The sequence below is a fragment of the Mustelus asterias genome, chromosome 9 (genome assembly GCF_964213995.1).
Source record: "Mustelus asterias chromosome 9, sMusAst1.hap1.1, whole genome shotgun sequence".
In the NCBI taxonomy this organism is placed as follows: Eukaryota; Metazoa; Chordata; class Chondrichthyes; order Carcharhiniformes; family Triakidae; genus Mustelus; species Mustelus asterias.
Genome location: NC_135809.1, coordinates 17,938,146 through 17,963,770, shown reverse-complemented (window position 1 = coordinate 17,963,770; position 25,625 = coordinate 17,938,146). Strand labels below are relative to the sequence as shown.

The following is a 25,625-nucleotide window of genomic DNA, read 5'->3' as shown; positions in this document are numbered from 1 at the left end:
TGGGCGGGAATTTCCATTCTCACTCGAGCGAGGCCATAAAATCCCACCCATCGTTATATTCGTACAAGACAAAGGTGCTTGTATGTGTGGGGTTGGTTAAGTTCCAACTGTGTTTTTATTGTGCTTAGAGAGGGTTATGGCATGAAGAATGAATAAACCAGCAGGTGCGTTGCTTAGCAACAGAAGGCCACTTCCTAGAGGGTCGGGGGGTTGGTGGGGAGCCTTCCTTTGTTCTTGGTTTTAACTGGAAGCCAGAGCAGTTGCAGATAGGAAGCCAGAGAGTGAACATCTCAGCTCTGCTTGAAGCAAGCAAGATTGTACAATTGAGTAATGTGGAAGAAGGCAAGCCCCTAGGGAATTAAAAGACAGTTGGTTCTACAAACCAGGAAATGGAACAGAAATTTTCAGAGAAGTTTGAAGTTAAAATGAGAGGGGAAACTGGAAATAGAACAGGACACTGTGCATTGGCATCACAGACAAAGCTGAGAAGGAATCAGCCATTCAGAAGCTCGAGAAAGGTTTCTAAAGTAATCATAGAATTTATAGAATCCCTACAGTGCAGAAGGAGGCCACCCGCCCCATCGACTCTGCACCGACCCTCACTGACAGAGTACCCCACCCAAGCCCTTTCCCCCACCCCATCCCTACAACCCCACACATCTACCATGGCTAATCCACACATCTTGGGACAGTAAGGGGCAATTTATCATGGCCAATCCACCTAACCTGCACATCTTTGAACTGTGGGAGGAAACCGGAGCACCCAGAGGAAACCCACGCAGACACGGGGAGAATGTGCAAATTCCACAAAGACAGTCATCCAAGGCTGGAGTTGAACCTGGGTCTCTGGTGCTGTGAAGCAGCAGTGCTGACCACTGTGTCACCGTGCCACCCATATTAAGTCCTAAAGTTTGGGATGTCCTACTACAAACAGATTTTAAAGCAATTGGGAAGAAAGTATGAGCTGGATATCAGGGTTTGTGTAACAGTGTGGAAGTCAGTCAAGGCAATGGAATCCTAAAATGGGGGGGTTGGGGGGGCGGTAAATCCTGGACTGAATTCACTATTAAAAGTGGAATGGAAACTTTGTTTGAAAGTGTCATTTGAAAAACCCGGACTGGATTTCAGAATGCAAAATGCTAATGGAAAGCATTATTGCAAACAACGATTTTAAAGAGTATTCCTGGGAGTGGAGTTTGGGAACAGTCACAGGATAATCATCTGAGTGGGGAGAAAACCACAGACACTACCTTGGGTTCAGGGAGGAGTATCTCTTTAACCACAGCCAATCTGTGTGTTTGAAAAGGGACTTTGTGTGTTAATTAGACCATTGTAGCTTAAGGTGTACTGTCTCCCATGTTAAACTTGAAACCTTCATGTAATTGATAAAATAAAGCAGGGATTAGAGGAGTATTATAGTCCAATTTTTTCATGTTTAGTACATGTTTTTTGTAGTTCTTAAAACTAATCAGCGATCCTGTGACTCTGGTCCTCCATGTTTAATCAGAAAAAGTAAACATTACGGGCTTTTGAGCCACGGTTCTATTCTGAGATCTTTCCTTCCAATTATAACATCAGCTGAGATCGTAATGCAATACAGTTTGCTTGAAAATTATTCATATTTTCAAAATTAAGACAATTAATCCACAAAATGTTTGATCATACCTTCAACCTGGTGTATGGAATGAATTTGTTAACCAGAATGAATCTAAAGAGGGGCCTGCTTTTATATTATTGTAATTTGGAAACATAAGCAAGCCTACTTATCCTTTGGGGTGGCACAGTGGCACAGTGCTTAGCACTGCTGCCTCACAGCGCCAGGGACCCAAGTTTGATTCCCGGCACTGTCTGTGTGGAGTCTGAATGTTCTCCCCGTATCTGTGCGAGTTTCTTCCAGTTTCCTCCCACAGTCTGAAAGACATGCTGGTTAGATGCATTGGTCGTGCTAAATTCTCCCTCAGTGTACCCGAACAGGGGCCGGAGTGTGACGGCTAAGAGATTTTCACAGCAACCCCTCCATTGCAGCGTTAATGTAAGCCCACTTGTGACACTAATAAATGAAGTTTTAGGAGAGCATCAGTTTTACTGACATCACAGTAAATTACTATTGCTCAGACGATTAATTCTGCCAGTTTTCAAAGGGAAGTATATTGCAGTTTACCACATTCCCTCTCAAATAAGATCAGTTCAAACTTCAGCCAACTATTGATATATAATCTGAGCCGCGAGCTGTATGTCATTGGTGCATTTCACTGGCAAATTAACTCAGAATGGACTTGGTTTTCCATCATATTCTGTTGTGTCTTAGGGCTGTGAAGCATTTCCATGAGCAGCATAAACTTTACTAAAACACCCACGCAAGTTATTAATGGTTTTGCAGGCAGGTTACGTCACGGTATTTAGTATCATTTCAAAAGCAGCTTCTACACAGAAAGGAGGGTGAGATCTGTGTGCACACGGTCAAATTCCTAAGTGTTTGTTCATTTTTGATAAAGCGTCGCACACTATGCCGAGATCACTTTGGATGTCTTGAACAACTCTCTCAATGCTTCTGGGGTCCTGGAGCATTTCAATGCTCTGGGTGTGTGGGTTGTAGTGTACAGAATATGGGCGTTTCAGTGATTTGGAAAATTCCCTGAAAGAATAAAATATGCCATTTGTCATAAAGTTTCATTGGATTGCAGGCAAAACAGTTTCACAAGTAACGCTGGGTCGCAGGAATGCAGGAGGTTAGGAAGTACTTCACAAGAAAAGGCCATTTGTTCCATCAAGCCTGCTCCTTCCACAGATCATGTACAACCTACTCTACAGTGCACTCCTTCCGACCTGCTTAATCTCACATTCTCCCCATTGTCACAGGAAAGCCATGTTCTACCCATCCCTAGTTGCCACTGAGAAGGTGGTGGTGGGCCAGCTTTTTGAACCGCTGCAGCCCCTGTGGTCTAGGTACACCCAGAGCACACTGAATGAGTTCCAGGTTTTTTCACTAGCAAAGCTCAATATTCAATTGCCTTCCAATTCAGGCAGCTGTCTTTCAAGGACACCAAATCCTTTGCCACATGTTTCATTGGCTATTGTCTCTCAGAGTATTAACTCAACTCAATCCTAAAACCCCTGTACCCTCCCACTATTGGCGGCATGGTGGCACAGTGGTTGGCACTGCTGCCTTACAGCGCCAGGGACCCGAGTTCAATTCCCAGCACTGTCTGTGTGGGTTTCCTCCGGGTGCTCCGATTTCCTCCCGCAGCTCAAAAGACGTGCTGGTTAGGGTGCGTTGGCTGTGCTAAATTCTCCCGCAGTGCACCCGAACAGACGCCCGAGTGTGGTGACTAGGGGATTTTCACAGTAACTTCATTGCGATGTTAATGTAAGCCTACTTGTGACACCAATAAATAAACTTAAACCTAATGATCAAAAAGAGGGAGACGGATCGCAAACACAAACAGGAAGTGCTGGAAAATGTCAGCAGGTCTGGCAGCATCTATAGAGAGAGGAACAGAGTTAATGTTTCAAGTCCGGGCTGAACTTTGAACCGCGTTGAACTCGAAATGCTAACACCGGTTCTTTCTCCACAGATGCTGCCAAACCTGCTGAGGTTTTTGTTTCCCAGCAGTTTCTGCTTTTATTTCCAGCATCCGCAGTATTTTAGCTCACATTTAAGATCACCAGCCCCTTCAAACACACAGTCATGTTTAACTTGAGGTGTGTGAGCTGGGACTTTCAAATGAAGCAAATTAGGTTTCGGACCAAATGCTTGGCTGGATCTACAACCACGCCATCTGGTGGATTGAAAAGGGAGCAGCAAATCAATATCCATGACACACCAAGAGCAGCCCTCCCTAGAATGGGGATCACACAGACTGGGAATGACTTCCTGGGGAGGAGGGAGAAAATAGGAGAGATAGAGAAAGAAAAATAAAGAAGCAGTACTTCTTTGTTAAAATAAGGAAATTTGGCATGACAGCTACAGCCCTCACCAACTTTTACAGATGCACCATAGAAAGCATTCTTTCTCGCTGTATCGCAGCTTGGTATGGCTCCTGCTCTGCCCAAGACTGCAAAGAACTACAAAACTATTGTGAATGCAGCCCAATCTATCACGCAAACCAGCCTCCCATCCATTGACTCTGAATACACTTCCCGCTGCCTTGGCAAAGCAGCCGGCATAATTAAGGACCCCACACACCCTCTACCGGCGGGAAAAAAGTACAAAAGTCTGAGGTCACATACCAACCGACTCAAGAACATCTTCTTCCCGGCTGCCATCAGACTTTTGAATGGGCCTACCTCGCATTAAGTTGATCTTTCCCTACACCCTAGCCATGTCTGTGACACTACATTCTGCACTCTCTTGTTTCCTTCTCTATGAACGATATGTTTTGTCTGTATCGCGCGCAAGAAACAATACTTTTCACTGTATGTTAATACATGTGACAATAATAAATCAAATCAAAGATAAATGTAACTTTAATGGTTGAATAAACAATTAGTTCCTACAAGTACAAGTTTTCAAGATATTAAGGGAAACGGACAGGCTGGAAGAGAGAAATTATTTCTGCTGGTTGGGGCCCATTCCTAAATCCCCCAGTCGCCACACTCCGGTGCCTGTTCGGGGACACTGAGGGAGAATTCAGCATGGCCAATGCACCCTAACCAGCACGCCTTTCAGACTGTGGGAGGAAACTGGAGCACCCGCAGGAAACCCACGCAGACACGAGGACAATGTGCAGACTCTGCACAGACAGTGACCCAAGTTAGGAACCGAACCCGGGTTCCTTGCATTATTTCTTTTTGCCAAAGGATGGTTTTCTTCAGCCTCTGCTAAGTTCATCAGGCTGATCATCTTTGCTTAACAGCTGGGTAACAAATGTCTGCAGCCCCTCACAAAAAAACAAAGGAATGTAGCAATAGGAATGGGCTACTGAGCTCCTCAAACCTACATCAGTTGCCATTTGTGGGAGAGAATTCCAAATTTCTAACACCTTTTCCATGTAGGAGTGTTTCCTTATTTCATTCCTGAAAGGTCTGGCTCCAATTTATGGACTAAAGTCCTCTGGTGCCTAGACTCCCCAACCAGCTGAAATAATTTCTCTCCATCCAGCCTGTATGTTTTCCTTAATATCTTGAAAACTTTGATTAGGTTGTTCCTTAACCTTCCAAGTTCTGGGGAGCACATCACTAATTTATATTATCCCTCCTTGTAATTTTACCCTGAAAGTCCGAGGGTAATAAAATGCTGCACTCCCTCTAAGGTCAATATAAATCCCTCTTTAGGTGTAGTGCCCTATGGGTAGAACTTACATAGGGAGAATGATCAAGAAGTCGACAGATGATATGAAAATTGGCAGGACGGCAAATAGTGAGGAGGATATCCGTAGACTGCAGGAGGATGTCACTGGATTGGTAGGTGAGCAGAGCAGTGGCAAGGGGAATTCAATCTGGAAAAGTGTGACGTCATGCACTTGGGGAGGGCTAACAAGGCAAAAGAATGAATGAATGAATGAATGAATGAATGAATGAATGAATGGTAGGACCCTGGAAAGTATTGAATATCAGAGGGACCTTGGAGTGCATATCCACAGATCCCTGGAAGGTGGCAAGGTTAGTAGGTAAAGTTTTTAAAGTTTATTTACTAGTGTCACATTAACACCACAATGAAGTTATTGTGAAAATCCCCTAGTCACCACACTCCGGCGCCTGTTCGGGTACTCTGAGGGAGAATTTAGCATGGCCAATGCACCTAACCGGCACATCTTTCAGATTGTGGAAGGAAACCAGAGCACCCGGAGGAAACCCACGCAGACATGGGGAGGACTTGCAGACTCTGCACAGACAGACAACTTTTCACCCTCCGGGTGAAAAGTTTCTCCTCAACTCCCCTCTTAGCCTTCTACCTCTTACCTTAAATCTATGTCCCCCGGTTACTGCCCCCGCTACTAATGGAAAAAGTGCCTTCCTATCCACCCTACCTATGCACCTCATAATCTTATCAACCCAGGTTCGATTCCCGGTTTGGGTCCTGTCTTAGAAATCTTAGAAATCTTTCACTTTTCACCCAGAGGGTGGTGGGAATCTGGAACTCACTGCCTGAAAGGATGGCTGAATCTTCAACTCTCGTAACATTTAAGAAGTATTTAGATATTCACTTGCGCTGCCAAAACCTCCGGGGATATGTGCCAAGCCCTGGAAAATGGGATTAGTGTAGTCAGATCTATGTAGAATGGCATGGGCACAATGGGCTGAATGGCCTCCTTCTGTACTGCAAACGTTTATGAATCTTCTCTGAATGAGGTGTACTCAGAATTTGTATAGCATGACTTCTATCCCTTACGTTCTGGTCCTGTAAATATCAAAGCTCGCATTTCATTAGCCTTTTTGATTATTTTTAGTACCATTCTTGACATTTTAATGATCTATTCCTGGACCTCCCCCTCCCCCAAGTCTTTTCGGACCCCCACTGCTTCAAGCTTCATTCCTTTTAGGAGGTGGCTCATTCTATCCCTTTTAGGTTGAATATCATTGACCTCACATTTGCAAGCATTGAAATCCATTTGCCACACTTTTGCCCATTCATTTCATTCATCAATACCTTACTTGTAATTTCATGCTTCCATCCTCATTGCTTACAATGCCACCTATCTTGGTGCCATCAACAAATTTTGGATAGGTGGCATTTGATTCCATCATCTGACCAAATACAGTGGACAGCTGAGGCTCCAAAACAGATCTTTAATTGCAGGACACCACTAGTCACATCCTGCCAATCGTATTACCTGCCCATTATCCCAGCTCTCAGTCTCCTGCCACTCAGCCAATCTCATAACCAGGTCAATAGTTTGCCTTCAACTTGAATTAACAAGCTCTCTTGAGGGGTTTTAAGTTTATTTATTAGTGTCACAAGTAGGCTTACATTAACACTGCAATGAAGTTACTGTGAAAATCCCCTAGTTGCCACACTCCGGCGCCTGTTCGGGTACACTGAGGGAGAATTTAGCATGGCCAATGCACCTAACCAGCACGTCTTTCAGACTGTGGGAGGAAAAGGGAAGTTCAGATAGATGACATCCATAGACATTCCCCTATCCACTACTTATTTCACATCTTCAAAAAATTAATACTAATATACAAACATTCAAATTAGGAGCAACAGTAGGCCATTCGGCCCCTCGAGCCTGCTCCACCAATCAATAAGATTCATGGCTGATCTGATATGTTGACCCCAATGCCACATTCCCACCTAACTCCAGAAACCTCTTGACTCCTAATTGTGAGTCAAGAATCAGTCTACGTCTGGCTTAAAAATATTCAATGGCTCTGCTTCCACTACATCTGCCTTGGTCTAACATCAATCTACAATGACCCTGCCTCCACCACTTTGTCTGGCCTGACCTACCCTGTACAACTACAGCATTTGAATCTGGTCCTTCTGTGACCTGAGGCAACCATTTGAGTTCTTGTTTACAGGGGAAAGAGAGGGACTGAGTAGAATTGTAATTATTGTCAGGAATAGTGACACATTATGGCTCCATGCAACAGCAAGTTTCACTGACTTAAAAATAGCTCAGCTTACTATGCTGTTAATACCCGTGTTGACATGTTGAAAAGGCTTGGGAACACTCTGATCCTTTCCAAAGGACACATAACTACGTATTGCTATGCTCAGCAGCATAAACTCACAGATGTTCATCAACCTACACGGATAGATCGTACTTACATCCTGCAACCTAGAAATTCTAGCCCGAGTACAGCCCCACAGGATATTCCATTCATGTATGGTGTCCAAATTCCTGATGCATGTTCCCAGCATGCAAAGCTGAGTCAAGCACATACCATATCTACTGTTATGCAAGGGTGATAGATTGTACTCTCATTTCATGAATATTGGAGGAGAATTGTTTGAAATTGCTCTATACAATGCAGGAAGATCAAGCATTCTGTTTATTTCAATCTTATAGGTGGTATGGTGGCACAGTGGTTAGCACTGCTGCCTCACAGTGCCAGGGACCTGAGTTCAATTCCGGCCTCGGATCACTTTGTGTGGAGTTTGTACATTCTCCCCATGTCTGCGTGGGTTTCCTCCGGGTGCTCCGGTTTCCTCCAAAGATGTATGGGTTTAGGTGGATTGGCCATGTTCAATTGCCCCTTTGTGTTGGGGGATTAGTAGGGTAAATACATGGGGTTATGGGGATGGGGCCTGGGTGGGATTGTTGTCGGTGCAGACTCGATGGGCCGAATGGCCTCCTTCTGCACTATAGGGAGTCTATGACTTCTTATTTCAATTCTATTAGTTTCCACATGCCATGACCTGACTGCTGTTGATCGACTGAAACACTGAGACTCTGAAACAGCTGGTTTAGCATCTGGCAAAACTCATGGTGGGGAAACATCTGGTGAATTTCTAATCTCTGCTGATCATCTGCTGTGAGTTCCCAGCTTAGGCGGCAGCTGACTGCCTGTACAAAATCGACGGAATATGGGAAAGTTGCAGCCCTTCCAGGCTCTTCAAAGAAATGTACTGGAGTAAAAAGGGCTTTTTTACTGCACACAAAATAAAGCAGTGGCCATCCCACCACCTCCCTGCTCACCCCTGAGCTGTCCCCCCACATGATGGAGATGGGCAAGGCATCAGGCAGCCTGTCTACCCTTGACGCCCTTCAGTGGCCAATTAAAGACCTCTATAGGACCTCACTCTACCTCCATTGCCATAATGCATTGGGCAGGGGAAGGTAAAGGTAGCCTGCAACTTTAACAGCTCAGGTCAGAAGAAGTGGATGTTCCTCCTATGGGAGATCCCATGTCCATAAGGAGTACCCCCCCCCCTACTCCAAGGTGGGACCCCTATTTTGTGCCCACCCCCACCCATTCTCTAAAGCCTGAGCTCCCTCCTTTCTCCCTTGTCACGAGGGTCCAGAAACCTCCCCCAACAAAATCCCCCAGCCTCACCTTGAAATCGATATCCATCTTCTGTCTTTCCTAGATTTCCTAGATTTCCTAGATTCCCTACAGTGCAGAAGGAAGCCATTTGGCCCATCGAGTCTGCACCGACCACAATCCCACCCAGCTCCAATCCCCGTAGCCCCACATATTTACCCTGCTAGTCCCCCAGCACTAAATGGCAATTTAGCACAGCCAATCAATCTGACCCGCACATCTTTGGACTGTGGGAGGAAACCGGAGCACCCGGAGGAAACCCACGCAGACACGGGGAGGACGTACAAACTCCACACAGACAGTGACCCAAGCCAGGAATCGAACCCGGGTCCCTAGTGCTGTGAGGCAGCAGTGCTAACCACTGTGCCACCGAGCCGCCCCCAAAACTAGAGCACCCAGAGGAAACCCACACAGACATGGGGAAGAACATGCAGACTCCACACAAATAGTGACCCAAGCCGGGAATTGAACCTGGGTCCCTGGTATTGTGAGGCAGCAGTACTAGCCACTGTGCCACTGTGCCACCCATATTAATTCTCGGGACTCCTTGTAGTACCAGCAGTGGCCTTGTAGTACCACCAGTACTACTGCGTTCTGGCGCTGCTAGGATGACTCAGCTGTTGGCTAGTTGTCACAGGGACAGCCCTTGCTGTGTCTGAGGAGCAGAAGTCCCATTCTCACTGTAAAGCTATCCCCAGCAAATTATCCCTGCAGGGGGGCCCTTTTTAAAGTCAGACACTCCGGAGTACCTGGAGGAAACCCACACAGACACAGGGAGAACGCGCAGACTCCACCCAGACAGTGACCAGGCTGGGATTCAAACCCGGGTCCCTGGCGCTATGAGGCAGCAGTGCTAACCACTGTGCCACCCCTGTGCGGAGTCTGCATGTTCTCCCCGCGTCTGCGTGGGTTTCCTCCAGGTGCTCCCATTTCCTTCCACAGCCCCAAAATGTGCTGGTGAGGTGCATTGGCCATGCTAAATTCTCCCTCAGTGTACCCAAACAGGCGCCGGAGTGTGGTGACTAGGGGATTTTCACAGTAACTTCATTGCAGTGTTAATGTAAGCCTACTTGTGACACTAATAAATAAAAACAAAATTTATTGCCCATCCCTAACTGCCCTACCAGAGGGCATTTAACAGTCAACCACATTGCTGTGGCTCAGGAGTCACATGTAAGCCAGACCAGGTATGAAAGGGGAAGGTAGATAAGTAGAAAGTAACATTCATGCTACACAAATGCCAAAGATCAGAAGCTTAACTGGACCAGCGGTATAAATACTGTGTCTGCAATTGTAGGTCAGATGCTGGAAAACTAGTCACAAGTAACTCATGTCCTGTCCACTATCTAAAACAGTAAGAAGTTTAAGGGGCTTGAAGCTCCGAAAGCTTGTGTGGCTTTTGCTACCAAATAAACCTGTTGGACTTTAACCTGGTGTTGTTAAACTTCTTATTGTGTTTACCCCAGTCCAACGCCGGCATCTCCATATCATCACTATCTAAAAGACATATGTCAGGAGTGTGATGGAATACTTTCCACTTGCCTGGATGAGAGTGGCTCCAACAACACTCAAGAAGCTCGACACCAATCCAGAACAAAGCAATCCGTTTGATCAGTACCACTTCCTTAAACATTAACGCCCTCCACCACCGGCACATTGTGGTAGCATCGACAAGATGCTCTGCAACAACTCACCAAGGCTCCTTCAACAGAAGCCTCCAAACCCACAACATCAACCCCCTAGAAGAACAGAAGCAGCAGGCACATGGGACATCCACCACCAAGCTGTTCCCTTCCAAGCCTCACACCATCCTGACGTGGAACTATATCGCCATTCCTTCACTGTAACTGGGTCAAAATCCTGGAACTCCCTCCCAAACAGTGATATGGGGTGACCTACACCACACGGGCTGCAACAGTTGAAGAAAGCAGCTCACCATCACCTCGACTGGGAAATAGGATGGGAAAGAAATGCTGACTTGGCCAGCGACCTTCACACCCCATGAACAAATAAAGAAAGAAAAGGGTCTGTTTATTGAGTAATTTAGAATAAATCTATTCCAACTATCTATAAATCTGAGTTGATCCTTTTTTTAAGACTGCAAGAAACTACAAAGATTGCAGTGTAGAACAAAGCCCAATCCATCATGCAAACCAGCCTCCCAGCCATTGATTCTGTCCATACTTCCTGCTGCCTCGTAAAAGCAGCCAGCATAATCAAGGACCCCACCCAGCCCGGACATTCTCTCTTCCACCTTCTTCCATCGGGAAAAAGATACAAAAGTCTGAGATCACGTACCAACCGACTCAAAAACAGCTTCTTCCCTGCTGCTGCCAGACTTTTGAATGGACCTACCTCGTATTTAGTTGATCTGTCTCTACACCCTAGCTATGACTGTAACACTGCATTCTGCACCCTCTCCTTTCCTTCTCCCCTCTGTAATCAATGAAGGGTATGATTTGTCTGTATAGCGCACAAGAAACAATACTTTTTACTGTATCCCAGTACATGTAACAATAATAAATCAGATCAAATCAAAATATTCTGCTAAGGTTCTCACAATGAATAATCTAACTTTTTAAAATACTTCATTTTCAAATCAAACACATTTGATGGCAATCAGTAGAAAAATGGGCAGGTTGGATGATGGATTGTTTAAAGTTTATTTATTAGTGTCACAAGTTCAAAGTTTATTTATTATTGTCACAAATAGGCTTACTACTGCAATGAAATTATTGTGAAAATCCACTAGTCGCCACACTCCGGCGCCTGTTCAGGTACACTGAGGGAGAATTTAGCATGGCCAAAGCACCTAACTATCACGTCTGTGTGGAGGTTGCACGTTCTCCATGAGTCTGTGTGGGTTTCCTCCAAGCGTTCTGGTTTCCTCCCACAGTCCAACGATGTAGGGATGGCATGGTTGCACAGTGGTTAGCACTGCTGCCTCACAGCGGCAGGGACCCGGGTTCAATTCCGGCCTCGGGTCACTGTCTGTGTGGAGTTTGCACATTCTCCCCGTGTCTACGTGGGTTTCCTCCGGGTGCTCCGGTTTCCTCCCACAACCCAAAGATGTGCGGGTTAGGTGGATTGGCCATGGTAAATTGACCTTCGTGTCAGAGGCATTAGCAGGGTAAAATATATGGGGTTACCAGAATAGGGCCTGGATGGTATTGTGGTTGATGCAGACTCGATGGACTGAATGGCTTCCTTCCGCACTGTAGGGATTCTATGATTCTATAATGTGCAGGTTAGATGGATTAGCAATGTTAAATTGCCACTTAGTGACCCAAGCTGTGTAGGTTAGGGGGATTAGCAGGTAAATATGTGGGGTTATGGGGATAGGGCCTGGGTAAGATCAATTTTAATAGAAGGTGGGTCAGTGCAGGCTCGATGGGCCAAATGGCCTCCTTCTGCATTGTAGGGATTCTATGAAGATGCCTTTGAAATGGGGCCAGCCAGTTTGAGAGTGTGGGGTGAGCACTTGCTACCCACACCATTATCCTGTGCTGATAAGAATTGCCAAGAATTCTGGAATTGCATCCCATCTGCCATTTTTAAATTTTGTTTTATATTCTTTCATGGGATGTGGGTGTCGCTGGCTGAGCCAACATTTATTGCCCATCCCTGAGGGCAGTTAAGAATCAACCACATTGCTGTGGATCTGGAGCCACATGTAGTCCAGACCAGGTAAGAACGGCAGATTTCCTTCCCTAAAGGACATTGGTGAATCAGATGGGTTTTTATGATAATTGACAATGGTTTTGTGGTCATCATTAAACTTTTAATTCCAGATTTTTTTTATTGAATTCAAATTTCACCATCTGCCTTGGTGGGATTCAAATCCAGGTCCCAAGAGCATTACCCTGGGTCTCTGGATCTACTGACAATATCACGACACCACAGCCTCCGAAGACATCCCATCTCCACCAAAATCACAATTCTCCTCATGTGAAGTTCTCCAATGAATTCTGAAGATAAACTGAAATCCTTCACGAAGTCAGCTACAAACGGTTAAACTGCTTTTTAAGACTGAGTGAAGTGAGCATTTGGAGAAAAAGCCAAAACGACTTTCCCTCATCTTGTTCAACCTCAATCTGCTCCTTAAAAAAGAAGAAAATAATGAACCCCAATGTCTATCCCTTTCATGGGCTGACTCCCTTGTTATTGCTAATCTTTTGCTTTCTGGGCAATTTCTATCTGGAAAGACTGACCTCCTGAACTTTAGCTTCTAGCTCTGGGTTCCTTGTCCACACCTCAGTTTGTTGTTTAACATCTGACTGCATTTGTTTCCCTTTGTCCTTCTCTTTGAATTCCCACCAGGGGACTGTCGGTGACACTCACTTCATTCCTGTTCAATTATTCAGCACTAGGTCTTTTAGTGAAATAAAACTAGCTACATCGCTTCTCTCCCCGCCCCCCGCCCCGCCCCCCCCCCCCCCCCCCCCTCCCGAGGGCTGCGAGTTTAAAGAGACATGCCTTGGATTTCAAAAAGAATCCTGGTAAGGGGGCCTGGATGAGACAATAAGCCCTCGCTGTATCTTTTATGATCTAGATCAAGGGTGGAATTGGGGCGGATGAGGCTCGCAGAACGGAATTCTCCATTGGCCTCAGGCGGGATTTTACGACCTCGCTCGGACAAGGCCCGTAAAATCCCGCCCATAGTCTCTGATTTTTTTAAAAAACCTGTGCAAGTCCACTTTGTCTTCAAATACAATGGGCGAGATCTTCTGATCATTCCCATCTGTGGGATCTTTCAGTCCCGCCGAGGGAGAGCAAACCCCCCCCCCCCCCCCCCACCCCCACCCCCGCCCCCACCCCCCCTCTCCACTGTGGGTTCCCCGGCAATGGAGGGTACAAACAATGGGAAACCCCACTGACAGCAGCGGGACTGGAAAATCCTGCCACCAGCCAATGGCGGGCCGCCTCTGGCACTGCAAAGCAGGCCGCGGAGTGGGAGAGGGGGTGGCAGCTGCGTAATAAACATCAACATATTTCAATGCGAAATCATTCCAGTGATGGGAAAATGATCCAAAATCTCAAAACGTAACCAACAAAGAAAACACGGTGCACAAAATGGGCTGCTCACTCTTCCTGTTCACCAGGATTAGCATTCAATAAATGAACTGTCCCCCAAGATACCTGTATCCTCCCAGTCACAATTCCCCAAGCAGTTATTACTTTTCCCCAGGCCAGGTAGTGACAGTCAATGTTGGTGCATTTCTACCATTTGCTGTTTTTCATTTCATTGCTTTTCCTTCATAGTGATAATTGGCAGCTTCTGAAACACCCCAGAGGGAGCTCTCGCATCATTTCCCTTCTTTACACAGTCTGCTGAGTAGTGTCCAGCAGTCATAGTCAGAATGTGGTTTGTTAGCGTCACTATATTTTCACAAAAATATATACAATTGTAATTTTATTTCTTTCACAAGAAAATGCTTGCCAATCTTGGAATGTCATTCTCATCGTGATGAGGTCGTGCTAAGTGATTTTCGGTCCAATTATCACAGAATAGAATAGAATCGTAGAATACCACCAGTGCAGAAGGAGGCCATTCGGCCCATCGAGCCTGCACCGACAACAATCCCACCCAGACCCTATCCCCATAACCCCACATATTTACCCTACTAATCCCCCTGACATCCCCCTAACGCTAGGGGGCAATTTAGCATGGCCAATCAACCTAACCCGCACATTTTTGGACTGTGGGAGGAAACCAGAGCACCCGGAGGAAACCCACGCAGACACGGGGATGATGTGCAAACTCCACACACAGACATTGACCCAAGTCGGGAATCAAATCCAGGCCCCTGGTGCTGTGAGGCAGCAGTGCTCACCACTGTGTCACCGTGCCGCCTATATGAGATTGTGTTGCGTGCTTGTAAATGAGCGAGGGCTAATGACTTTTGAAACTCTTGTTTTGTGTGAAGATGTGCCCTTTTAAAGTGTGAAGAAGAAAAATGGAAAGGCCGGCGAATTCAACTTGTGTCCCACTTAACTGCCAAGGATGACTTGATTATCTACCCTAAGAATAGCTAACAGATTCGAGAAACAAACAGATCTTAGCTAGAAGGTACTCATGGGTCTTCAGTGCACACTTAATAAGGGCAGCCACTTAAATCAGGCAATTGGTGCAAAGCATTTTTCACTATTATACTCATTTGCAAAGGAACAGCTTACAACATGTTAAGTGAACTGGCTATCTTAGTGGTGAATCTAATGGTAGTTACCACAGCTGTGATCTTGCAGCCAGCGAACACAATTTACCTACTATTTAACTTTCATGTTCATCACTCCGATATAGTCTCTCAGATTTCTGAAGTAGTCGCTTGGTCACTTTGGGCCAATTTTATCACCCAATTCTTATAGCAGGCAAACCATGTCAACAACAAAGTCACATTTTGGGGTCAGTGTTAGCAGACAAATCTTTAACAAGTTCAATTGATATTCCTGCTATTGCTAGTCGAACGCAGTCATTGGTCAGTTTAGTTTAAACCTCTAAAGTTAAAGTTTATTTATTAGTCACAGGTAGGCTTACATTCACACTACAGTAAAGTTACTGTGAAAATCCCCTAGTCGTCACACTCCGGCACCTGTCGGGTACACTGAGGGAGAATTTAGCAAGGCCTTTTGGCTAAGATCAAGTGTATGGACGGCAGCCCATGGTCGGCCGCACTTGGTCGAGGTCATTAGGTTACGCTGAGGCTTCATATGTTTCATATGAAGCAATTTTTAAAAGCGGCATCTCGGCCTTTTGGCTAAGATACAAATGAGCTCAAGTCTTGGAGGAGGAACCTCCCCCTTCTCCAATCAGCTTGGCTCATGTGGATCAGGCCCAGGACAGGGTGGTTTGGTCGCTCGCCCTGTCTTGTCAGCCTGGATCTGAAATGTCTCAACTTGTTGAGACTCTGAATTGGATTTGATTTGATTGAATTGGAAAAGTATTAAAAAAATGCATCTAACCAGCACATCTTTGGACTGTGGGAGGAAACTGGATCACCCGGAGGAAACCCACGCAAACACGGGGAGAATGTGCAAACTCCACGCAGACAGTGACCCAAGCCAGGAATCAAACCCAGGTCCCTGGCGCTGTGAGGCAGCAGTGCTAACCACTGTGACACCGAGAACCTCCACTGATATCGAAAAGGAACTACCATGCAAATGTGGTGTTTAGCAAACCTCTGCCAACGGTCAGTTCTCGAATTTCAGAAGGAAACAAATGACTTGCCTCATTTTAGCTTTGGCCTCCTCAAAACTTTCCGACAAGAAATAGGCTTCCTGGAAGGTGGTGATGAGACATTCTTGTGTGCAGGTCGTCTTTGGGTCAAATGGTTTGACGATCGCTTTGTCCGACAATGCGTGCTGTGAGAGACAGTTACAAGTAAAACGGTGATCTCTTGATTATGAACTAAGAGCACACAGGCAGAAAAACATCCAAAAAATGAACCATTTCTTGCCTTTAGTTCTCCGATCGAAGACAGAAGTCCTGCACCGTAAGCACGCAATTGTCCATCCTGCTTACAGAGCCCAAACTCCACTGTGAAAAAGTAGCACTGCAGGGTGACACAAGTGACACTTTAAATTATAGATTACTGGGACTGCTTATAATTCCTGTTAAGTCAGCAAAAGAATGACTCCAGCGTCCAACAGTGCTTCACGCACCTAATAAATAATTTGCTGGATTATTTTTTGATGTACTCTATGACATATGAGAAATAAATAGTTTGAAACGCAGGCTCTTGTGGTAATTTAAGCAACTGGACATTGTGGAGTACATCATCCATCCCAGTGCTAGGTAACAGTAACTGTGGCAACCATATTCTCTCTGTCATCAACCAGCTATGAATCATCAGAACTGAATCTGTTGATCGCTAACCGCGGTAATTACCCATTTCTTTTCTTTTAAGAAAAAACCAAGCAGGTTCGCAACTGCACAGAAATCAGTCCTAAATATCTCGAGAAAGTCGGCCGCAGGTTATCAAGAACGATATTAAAAATGCTGTTCTAAAGAGATTTTGTTAAACCAATTTATTTGGTCACTAAAGTTACCACTCATTTTTGATTGTAAATGTTAAAAATGGCAAAGTGCCTCAAGTGTACAAGTTGCCCTGATAATCTGAGTTCATAGAAAGGGGCCACTCGGTCCATCAATTCTTAACCAGCCCTTTCAAAGAGCAATCCAGTTAGTCCCACTCCCCCACTTTCTCCTCACATCTCTGTAGTTTTTTCTGCTTCAAGTATTTCTCAGATTTCCTTTGGGAGGCAACTGTTAAATCATTCTCCACCATCCCATGTGGCAGAGCGTGCCAAATCCTAACCATTTGTGTGGGGCGACTTTTCTACATGTCGGCTCTGATTCTCCTGCCAATCGCTTCAGATCTGTGCCCGCTGGCTACTGGTCCCCTTTATTTACTCTGTCCAAACCCTTCACCACTGTAAAGTCCTCCGCCAAATCTCCTTTTCGTCCCAGCTTCTTCAGTCCCTCCACGTAACTGTAATCCCTCATTCTTGGAACCATTCTCGTAAATCTCTCCCACACCCTCTCCAAAGCCTCTGACAATTCTTAGAATCATAGAATCCCTACAGTGCAGAAGGAAGACATTTGGCCCATCGAGTCTGCAACAACAACAATCCCACCCAGGCCCTACCCCAGTATTTACCCCAGTAATCCCCCTCTCCTTATATCTCTCTTCCTAAAAGGCAACGCTCAGAATTGGACACAGTACTCCAGTACGCACTGTGATTTTTCAAATAGAGAGCTAGCAGACAGAATTGTCGAGTCGGTGATTCCATCCACTCTGTAGAAGAATTCTGGGACGATCTGCTAGACAAGTCCAAGATGCACAGCATCAATCGAGGTTGCCTAACCCAGCAAAATCAGAAGATACATCAGAAGCTATATACCGCGGCACGGTGGCATAGTGGTTAGCACTGCTGCCTCACAGCGCCAGGGACCCAGGTTCCATTCCTGGCTTGGGTCACTGTCTGTGATGAGTCTGCACGTTCTCCTCCCGTGTCCGTGTGGGTTTCCTCCGGGTGCTCTGGTTTCCTCCCACAGGCCGAAAGACATGCTGGTTAGGTGCATTGGCCATGCCAAATTCCCCCTCGGTGTACCCGAACAGGCGCTGGAGTGTAGCGACTAAGGGATTTTCATGGTAATTTTGTTGCAGTGTTAATGTAAGCTTACTTGTGACATTAATAAACTTTAGGTCCACATGTTGACTTCATTGAAGTTGAGGATATTTTCCAAATTGATCGGTATATTTTGTGCAATGTAAATGCCAGCATCTCCACGAAAAAATGGCAAAAGATTCTACACTACGGACATTGTGGAAAATCATCATCAACTGACGGCCTGATGCAACTCAGCAGCCCGCAAACACACAAGACCATTTTGGCTTTATCAGGATGAGCTAGGCACCACCTGGGGAGTCATTTTTAAAGGCAGGCAGGTCATCAAACCAGAATCTTTACCATCTGATGTTCTCCAACCACTTCATCACTCACACATGGGCACAGATCAGACGAGAAAACAAGAGAGACAGTCCCTTGGCTGGGTACGAGCAATGAAATTGAACTCATCATCAAGAAGACATGTCAAGAGCATAAATTGTACTGGAGCACTGGAGGGGGTGCAGAGGAGATTCACCAGGATGCTGCCTGGGATGGAACATTTAAGTTATAAAGAGAGGTTGGATAGGCTTGGATTGTTTTCTCTGGAGCAGAGAAGACTGAGGGAGTGACCTGATTGAGGTGTTCAAGCTTATGAAGGGCATTGACAGAAAGGATAGGGAGCAGCTGTTCCCCTTAGTTGAAGGGTTGGTTATGAGGGGACACAAGTTAAAAGTGAGGGGCAGGAGGATTAGAGGAAAACCTTTTTACTCAGAGGGTGGTGATGGTCTGGAATGTGCTGCCTGGGAGGGTGGTGGAGGCGGGATGCCTCACATCCTTTAAAAAGTACCTGGATGAGTACTTGTCATGTCGTAACATTAAGGCTATGGGCCAAGTACTGGCAAGTGGGATTAGGTGGGCAAGTCAGGGCCTTTCATGCATCGGTGCAGACTCGGTGGGCTGAAGGGCCTTTTCTGCACTGCGGGATTTTGTGATTCTGTGATATGGCAAGTCAAATAAAACACCATTGATTCCACAGGAAGTTCCCACCCACCCTCAATCCAAAATTGTATCCAACCTCTTTCATGTCCATAGCACCAACTTCATCGTCACCATTGAATACTTTACCAAGTAGCCCATTATCTGACAATTGCACAGTATGTCAGGGACAACTGTGGCACATCCAGGACAGGTGGCACAGGAATGGAAGCAAGACCACATTACAAACAGGACAAATTCAATTCAATACAGATAAATGATAGCCAACAAATGCTGCTGAACTAACTTAGGGAGGAGCTGAAAGTCATTGACAATAAACTCAACACTTGCTCTATCCAAGTCAAACAATCAACAGGTCAAACAGAATGTGGAACAAGAAGTCTCAGCCTTCGAGAAATGGGAATAACATGGGCTTGAGATGGCACAGGCTCTGAACAGATAGACATGTGAACATGTGGTCAAACTGCTCAATATTTGTGAGAACGTCTAGACAGGGGGGCAACTTACAGTGGCTAACTTCTGAACATCTTCATTGGTCGCGGCAAGGGAGACAAGGCCGAGCTCTTGTGAAAATTGTGCAAAACTCGGGTCCGCCAGAAGGGGCACATGTCCCAGTAGCTCATGGCATGTATCCCTGAAAAATACAGATTGGAAAGAGAATTATATTGTGCGCATCAATAACAATGTCTGGAAGCTAAATTAACCTGTACTAATCGGCATCACTAGGTAAACACACACATACACATTATACATAAAAATAAATGCTGGCCAGCCAGCGACGCCCATGTCCCACGGAATGAGTAAAAAAACCCCAGTGACATATCGCGAAAGTGAAGAAATACTACGCCCAATTATAACTTTATAAACAAGGTTAGTTTGTGTGGTTTTCATTTCCTACACAGCTTTGTTGGTGGAAATGGCTGAAAGACAGAACACAGTTAGATATTATAGGGTGGCCTTATAGAGGTCTATAAAATAATGAGGGGCATAGACAAGGTAGATAGTCAATATCTTTTCCCAAAGGTAGGGAAGTCTAAAACAAGAGGGCATAGGTTTAAGGTGAGAGGGGAGAGGTACAAAAGTGTCCAGAGGGGCAATTTTTTCACACAGAGGGTGGTGAGTGTCTGGAACAAGCTGCCAGAGGTAGTAGTAGAGGCGGGTACAATTTTATCTTTTAAAAAGCATTTAGATAGTTACATGGGTACGATGGGTATAGAGGGATATGGGCCAAATGCGGGCAATTGGGATTAGTTTAGGGGTTTTAAAGAAAAAGGGCGGCATGGACAAGTTGGGCTGAAGGGCCAGTTTCCATGCTGTAAACCTCTATGACTCTATGACTCTATTAACCCTTTGGCTTCAGGGCCTTTGAGGGAGTATTAACCTTTTAACCCGTCGGGAGCAGAGAAGCCCCTGGGTGGTAATGGGAAGTTGAAGAAGCTTACTCTTTGCTGCTTTAACTCGACAGTACTGCATCGATATCACTGACAGGCTGCCTACCCAGACTGACGGGGGAGTAATACTGGCGAGGTGGCTGCAGGGTAAGGTAGGTTCAGGTCCATTCAACCCCTTATCCCAGTAAGGGGAAAGTGGGGGTCAAAATGGGTGACCGGAGGGGTTGAGAGGCCTCAGCGGGGTGGGTGCAGGCGCCACGGGGGAGATTGTAAGCTATGGCGGGTGGTTGGGGCAGGGGGTTGAAATCAAAGGTTTGGGGGGGAAAGAAGGCTCTGGAGAAGGTCAGTCATGGGGTGGAGGAGTTGAAGGTTGGATTCAGCAAGTGAGTGGAATGGTAGTAACCACCTCAATCTGCTCCAGACGGAAAAATACAAAGAAACACGAAGGCATCCTTGATCAAAGCTTTGGCAATCCCTAGATTATGTCATTCTCTGGGTCAAAGATCTAAAAAATTTCTGCATCACTCGATCCATGTGGACAGAAACCATTACACTCCTGACTTGTGCCTTGTAGATGTTAGACAGGCTTTAGGGAGTCAGGAGGTGAGTTACTCGCCACAGGATTCCCAGCCTCTGACCTGCTCTGGGAGCCACAGTATTCACATGGCTGGTCCAGTTCAGTTTCTGGTCAATGGTAATCCCCAGGATGTTGACAGAGGGAGATTCAGTGATGGTACTATCATTATATAAAAAGGTCAAAAGTAGAGATAAAATAGTCGAGTAGGACATGTATTTTTTTTTATACTTTGATAGGATTATTTTGCATCATATTATATCATTCTGCATCTACGCTATAATTGCAGTGTCAGCATAAATTGGCTTTGCCTCATCTACACTACAGCCAGAGTCCAGCATCAGGGCTTAATCTAACTCCAAAGTCTCAGAAGGAGCAATCCGCATTGCAATTTTGCAAAGTTAAAACACTTTACATTAACTCTCCAATGGTAATGTAAATGCATGATGTGGAGATGCCGGCGTTGGACTGGGGTAAACACAGTAAGAAGTTTAACCTGGTGTTGTTAAACTTCTTACAATGTAAATGCAACCATAGAATCCCCACAATGCAGAAAGAGACTATTTGGCCCATCAAATCTGCACTGACATCAATCCCACCCAGGCCCTATCCCGGTAACCTCATGTATTTTTCTTGTTGGTCCCCCTGACACTAGGGTCAATTTAGCATGTCCAATCCACCTGACCTGCACATCTTTGGAGTGTGGGAGGAAACCGGGGCACCCGGAGGAAACTCACGCAAATACTCGGAAAATATGCAAACTCCACAGTAAGCTAAGGCTGGAATTGAATCCACCACCCCCCCAGTGATCTTATACTGGCCTAGGATTCACAGATGCAGTTGCAATGAGACAATCATTGCCCCCTGGGTAAATCAGCCCCCCCCGTGTTTCAAAGGGTTGTCATTTCCTCCCTAAATTAAACAATACGTCTCTTTATTCTTTGATCACAATGTAATAATCATAGAATCTACAGAGTGCAGAAGGAGGCCATTCGTCCCATTGAGTCTACACTGACCACAGTCCCAATCCCCATAACCACACGTATTTACCCTGCTGGTCCCCCTGACACTATGGGGCAATTTGGAAAGAAACTGGAACACCTGGCGGAAACCCATGCAGACGCAGGGAGAACGTGCAAACTCCACACAGACAGTGACCCGAGGCTGGAATTGAACCCGGGTCCCTGGCACTGTGAGGCAGCAGTGCTAACCACTGTGCCACCGTGCCTGAGTAAGTAGCGGAATCTCTTCAGCTGCCTATAGGAACTGGAAAAGTAATTTTAAAAATACTTGTTCAGCCTAAGGACAGTGTGACAGGAATACCCTTGGGATGTAAATAAAAACTAACAGTCAAAGTTTTACACTGGAGCCAGACAAAATTCCACATGCCTATCAAATTAGAGTCAGATTATTTTATACAAAATAATTTTAATATTGATGTTGCATGACGGTATTATGAATAAAATATTAATTCATTCTAAAGTCTTGGAGAAGCATTTGTTCACAGAATAGCTAAGTAAATCTAAAAACAGTTTTAGGACAATTTAGTACAGGTTAGAGTTAGAGTTTGGAAAACAGAAACTTACGGTTCTGGTGTGTAGAAGGGATCTGAACTGTGGCGCACATACTGAGTGCAATGGAAAACTCGAAAAGCCAAGCCAGCTAAAAAATCCCTTGGGGACAAATATCCAGCCACTGGTCGAACCACAAAGCCAGATCGTTCTAAAACATAGAACAAAAGGATTTCTACTTAAATTCAGCCCATTCATTGAGGAGAAACATGCATAGAAGTAAAAACCACTCCAAGACTGTCAAATCCCAGTTTTTAAAAAATCATTAATGCCAGCATCCAGGGTTCCATTTTAAGGTGCACAAGACCAGTTGGGGCAAGTTTTACTGGTACCCTTCATTTCCAAGTTTTGCCCGCTTTTTCTTTAAGTCTGCAAAGCAAGCCATCTCAACTACCTTTCAAAAATGTAGAAACATCTTCCAGTTGTGGGATATTATCTTCTCTGTAGCCGCAATGTTTCGTCAGAAGAGGGAAGTTCTTAAGATACTCTTGACATGCGTGAGTTGGGTACAGTTTTGTCAGTTCTCTGAACACAGTTCCCCAGGTCCTCACTTCTTCTTCTGCGTATTCAACTCTGGGGATAGGTTGACCACTAGAGGGCAGCAATAGAACATGTTGCTGAACAATGGCGTTTGCCTCTGCTGGATTACAATTTCATTCCAGTTTTACATCATTTGAATCATAGAATCCCGACAGTGCAGAAGGAGGGTATTCGGCCCATCGAGTCTGTACCGACCACAATCTTCATGGTGCCACAGTGGTTAGCACTGCTGCCTCACAGCGCCACAGGGACTCGGGTTCAATTCCGGCCTCGGGTCACTGAGAGTTTGCACGTTCTCCCCGTGTCTGCGTGGGTTTCCTCCGGGTGCTCCAGTTTCCTCCCACAGTCTAAAAGTGCGCGGGTTAGGTTGACTGGCCATGCTAAATCGACCCTAGTGTCAGGAGGATTAGCAGGGTAAATATGTGCAGTTACGGGAATAGGACCAGGGTGGGATTGTGGTCAGTGCAAACTCGATGGGCCAAATGGCCTCCTTCTGCACTGTAGGAATTTTATGATTCTATTCCGGCCCTATTCCGGTAACACCACAAATTTACCCTGCTAATCTCCCTGACACTAATGGGCAATTTAGCACGGCCAATCAACCTAACCCGCATATCTTTGGACTGTGGGAGGAAACAGGAGCACCCGGAGGGAACCCACGCAGACATGGGGAGAATGTGCAAACTCCACACAGACAGTGATCCAAGACCTTTTAGCAAGAGACTCGCAGTTTCAAATGATAAAGCTAAATGATGTTTAAGTTGAGATAGTAATGTGTATATAAATTTGCTTTTATCTGAAATAAGCTGATTTAAAATAATTTAAAATTTAAAATAAATTTAGAATAAAAAATAAATGAAATTCTCTTTGCTACCTGCCAACACGTACATTTTGTAATTCATGGCGACGTCCACAAAGTACTTCCTTCGCTTTCTGTACACATTGTCCTTAAAACCCTGGGAACAGAGGGAGATTAAGGCCAAATTTACACTGCAACAGTAGCAGCAATGCAACCCAAAACTGCTTCACACTGACATTACAGCTGCAGTGTAAGTTCAGCCTAAGACACATCACTTTAAGGATTATTATACAACACAGTATTGTTATCAGAGCAGGCAGCATGCCCATATAAAAGAAAACACCTGAAGTGTGAGTTTGCATCACTCAATTAAACTGTTAAAGGAACATTTCAATCACTCAAGCACTCATTGAGAAAGTCCAAATCACGTGAAGTTCAGAGAGTAAAACATTAAGATTTCCACTGTTCAAATTCTCTGAAGTATCAGGTTTTCCTCTAAATCTTTTTTGCGCCAAGTTGACGTATGGTCTTGTAGTACTGGATATCAGAAACCGGGGCACTCGTTGCACCCAATTTTCAACCAGTAACCAAAGCTCACATGCAACTTGTGCCCAAATTTATGATTCCCTCTGACAGGCGAGTCCCACCCCTAGCACAACATCAGAAAAGTTCCTACTTACAAAGTGACCTTTATCTCATTTGTAATACGAGGACTTACACAGGGGGGTTCCTGATCTCTTATCAAAACTGCAGTGGAAGATTGGCAGAAATCACAGTAAACTGTGCCAAAGTTATGGTGAGAGATTGGAAAACACTCCATTGAAACCCTATCCCAAGTAAAACCTAGCACAAGAGTACAGCACAGAAGATGGCTTGGTCCATTCTGCCAGCACTCAAAGTGCTAGTGACTAGCTACAATCCCCTCCCTGCTCTTTCCCCATAGCCCGGCAAACTCTGAGGACATTTGTTTACATTCATTTTTAAAATGTCATTTTTTTCTGCTTCCTTAGAAGCCTTCGCTCATCACCATGGTCTGTGGAATTCCTTGTCCAAAGGGTTGTGAATCTGTGAAATTCCCCGTCCAGTGAAGCAGTTGAGGCTACCTCACTGAATGTTTTTAAGGTAAGTATAGCTAGATTTGTGAACAGTAAAGGAATTAAGGGTCATGGTGAGTGGGCGGGTAAGTGGAGCCGAGTCCACGAAAAGATCAGCCATGACCTTATTGAATGGCAGAGCAGGCTCAAGGGGCCAGATGGCCCACTCCTGCTCCTAGTTCTTATGTTCACATCTATTCTAATTATTCGCCTGGAAAGGTCAGCATGCATTTGTTTCAAGGTATTTGAATCAACGTATAATGTTCATTTCCTAAGAACAAATTTTTAAAGAAGTCGTTTTAATTTATTTGTATAAATTGGGCCTCCCTCCCCATCCCTAGTTGCCCTTGAGAAGGTTGTGGAGACAACCTGGGCGGCTTGCTAGACCCTTTCAGAAGGCAGTTAAATGTCAGCCACATTGCCGTGGGGTCTGGAATTACATATAGGCCAGACCAGGTAAGGACGATGGCTTCCTTTTCTGAAGGATATTCATGAAACTGATGGATTTTTAACAAAAACCTGGTCATCACATGGTTCATCACCATTGGTGATGGATTTTTGTTCCAGATTTATTTAATTAGCTGAATTTAAATTCCCCGCCTGTCATTGTGGTATTTA

The 25,625-nt window shown here is 45.2% G+C and overlaps 1 protein-coding gene across 1 annotated transcript in view; it reads right to left on the bottom strand.

Moving 5' to 3' along the window:
* Positions 1–1,685: 1,685 nt before the first annotated feature.
* LOC144498530 (tryptophan 5-hydroxylase 2-like) overlaps positions 1,686–25,625 on the bottom strand; it is a 40,556-nt gene continuing 16,616 nt past the window's right edge. Inside the window, exons 5-11 of the mRNA XM_078219782.1 lie at positions 24,003–24,070; positions 22,969–23,165; positions 22,590–22,725; positions 19,546–19,672; positions 16,386–16,481; positions 16,157–16,290; positions 1,686–2,635 (exon numbers count right to left, since the gene is read on the bottom strand). Coding sequence (XP_078075908.1) covers positions 2,461–2,635; positions 16,157–16,290; positions 16,386–16,481; positions 19,546–19,672; positions 22,590–22,725; positions 22,969–23,165; positions 24,003–24,070 — 933 coding nt within the window. The 3' untranslated portion in view covers positions 1,686–2,460. The remainder of the gene's footprint in view (positions 2,636–16,156; positions 16,291–16,385; positions 16,482–19,545; positions 19,673–22,589; positions 22,726–22,968; positions 23,166–24,002; positions 24,071–25,625) is intronic.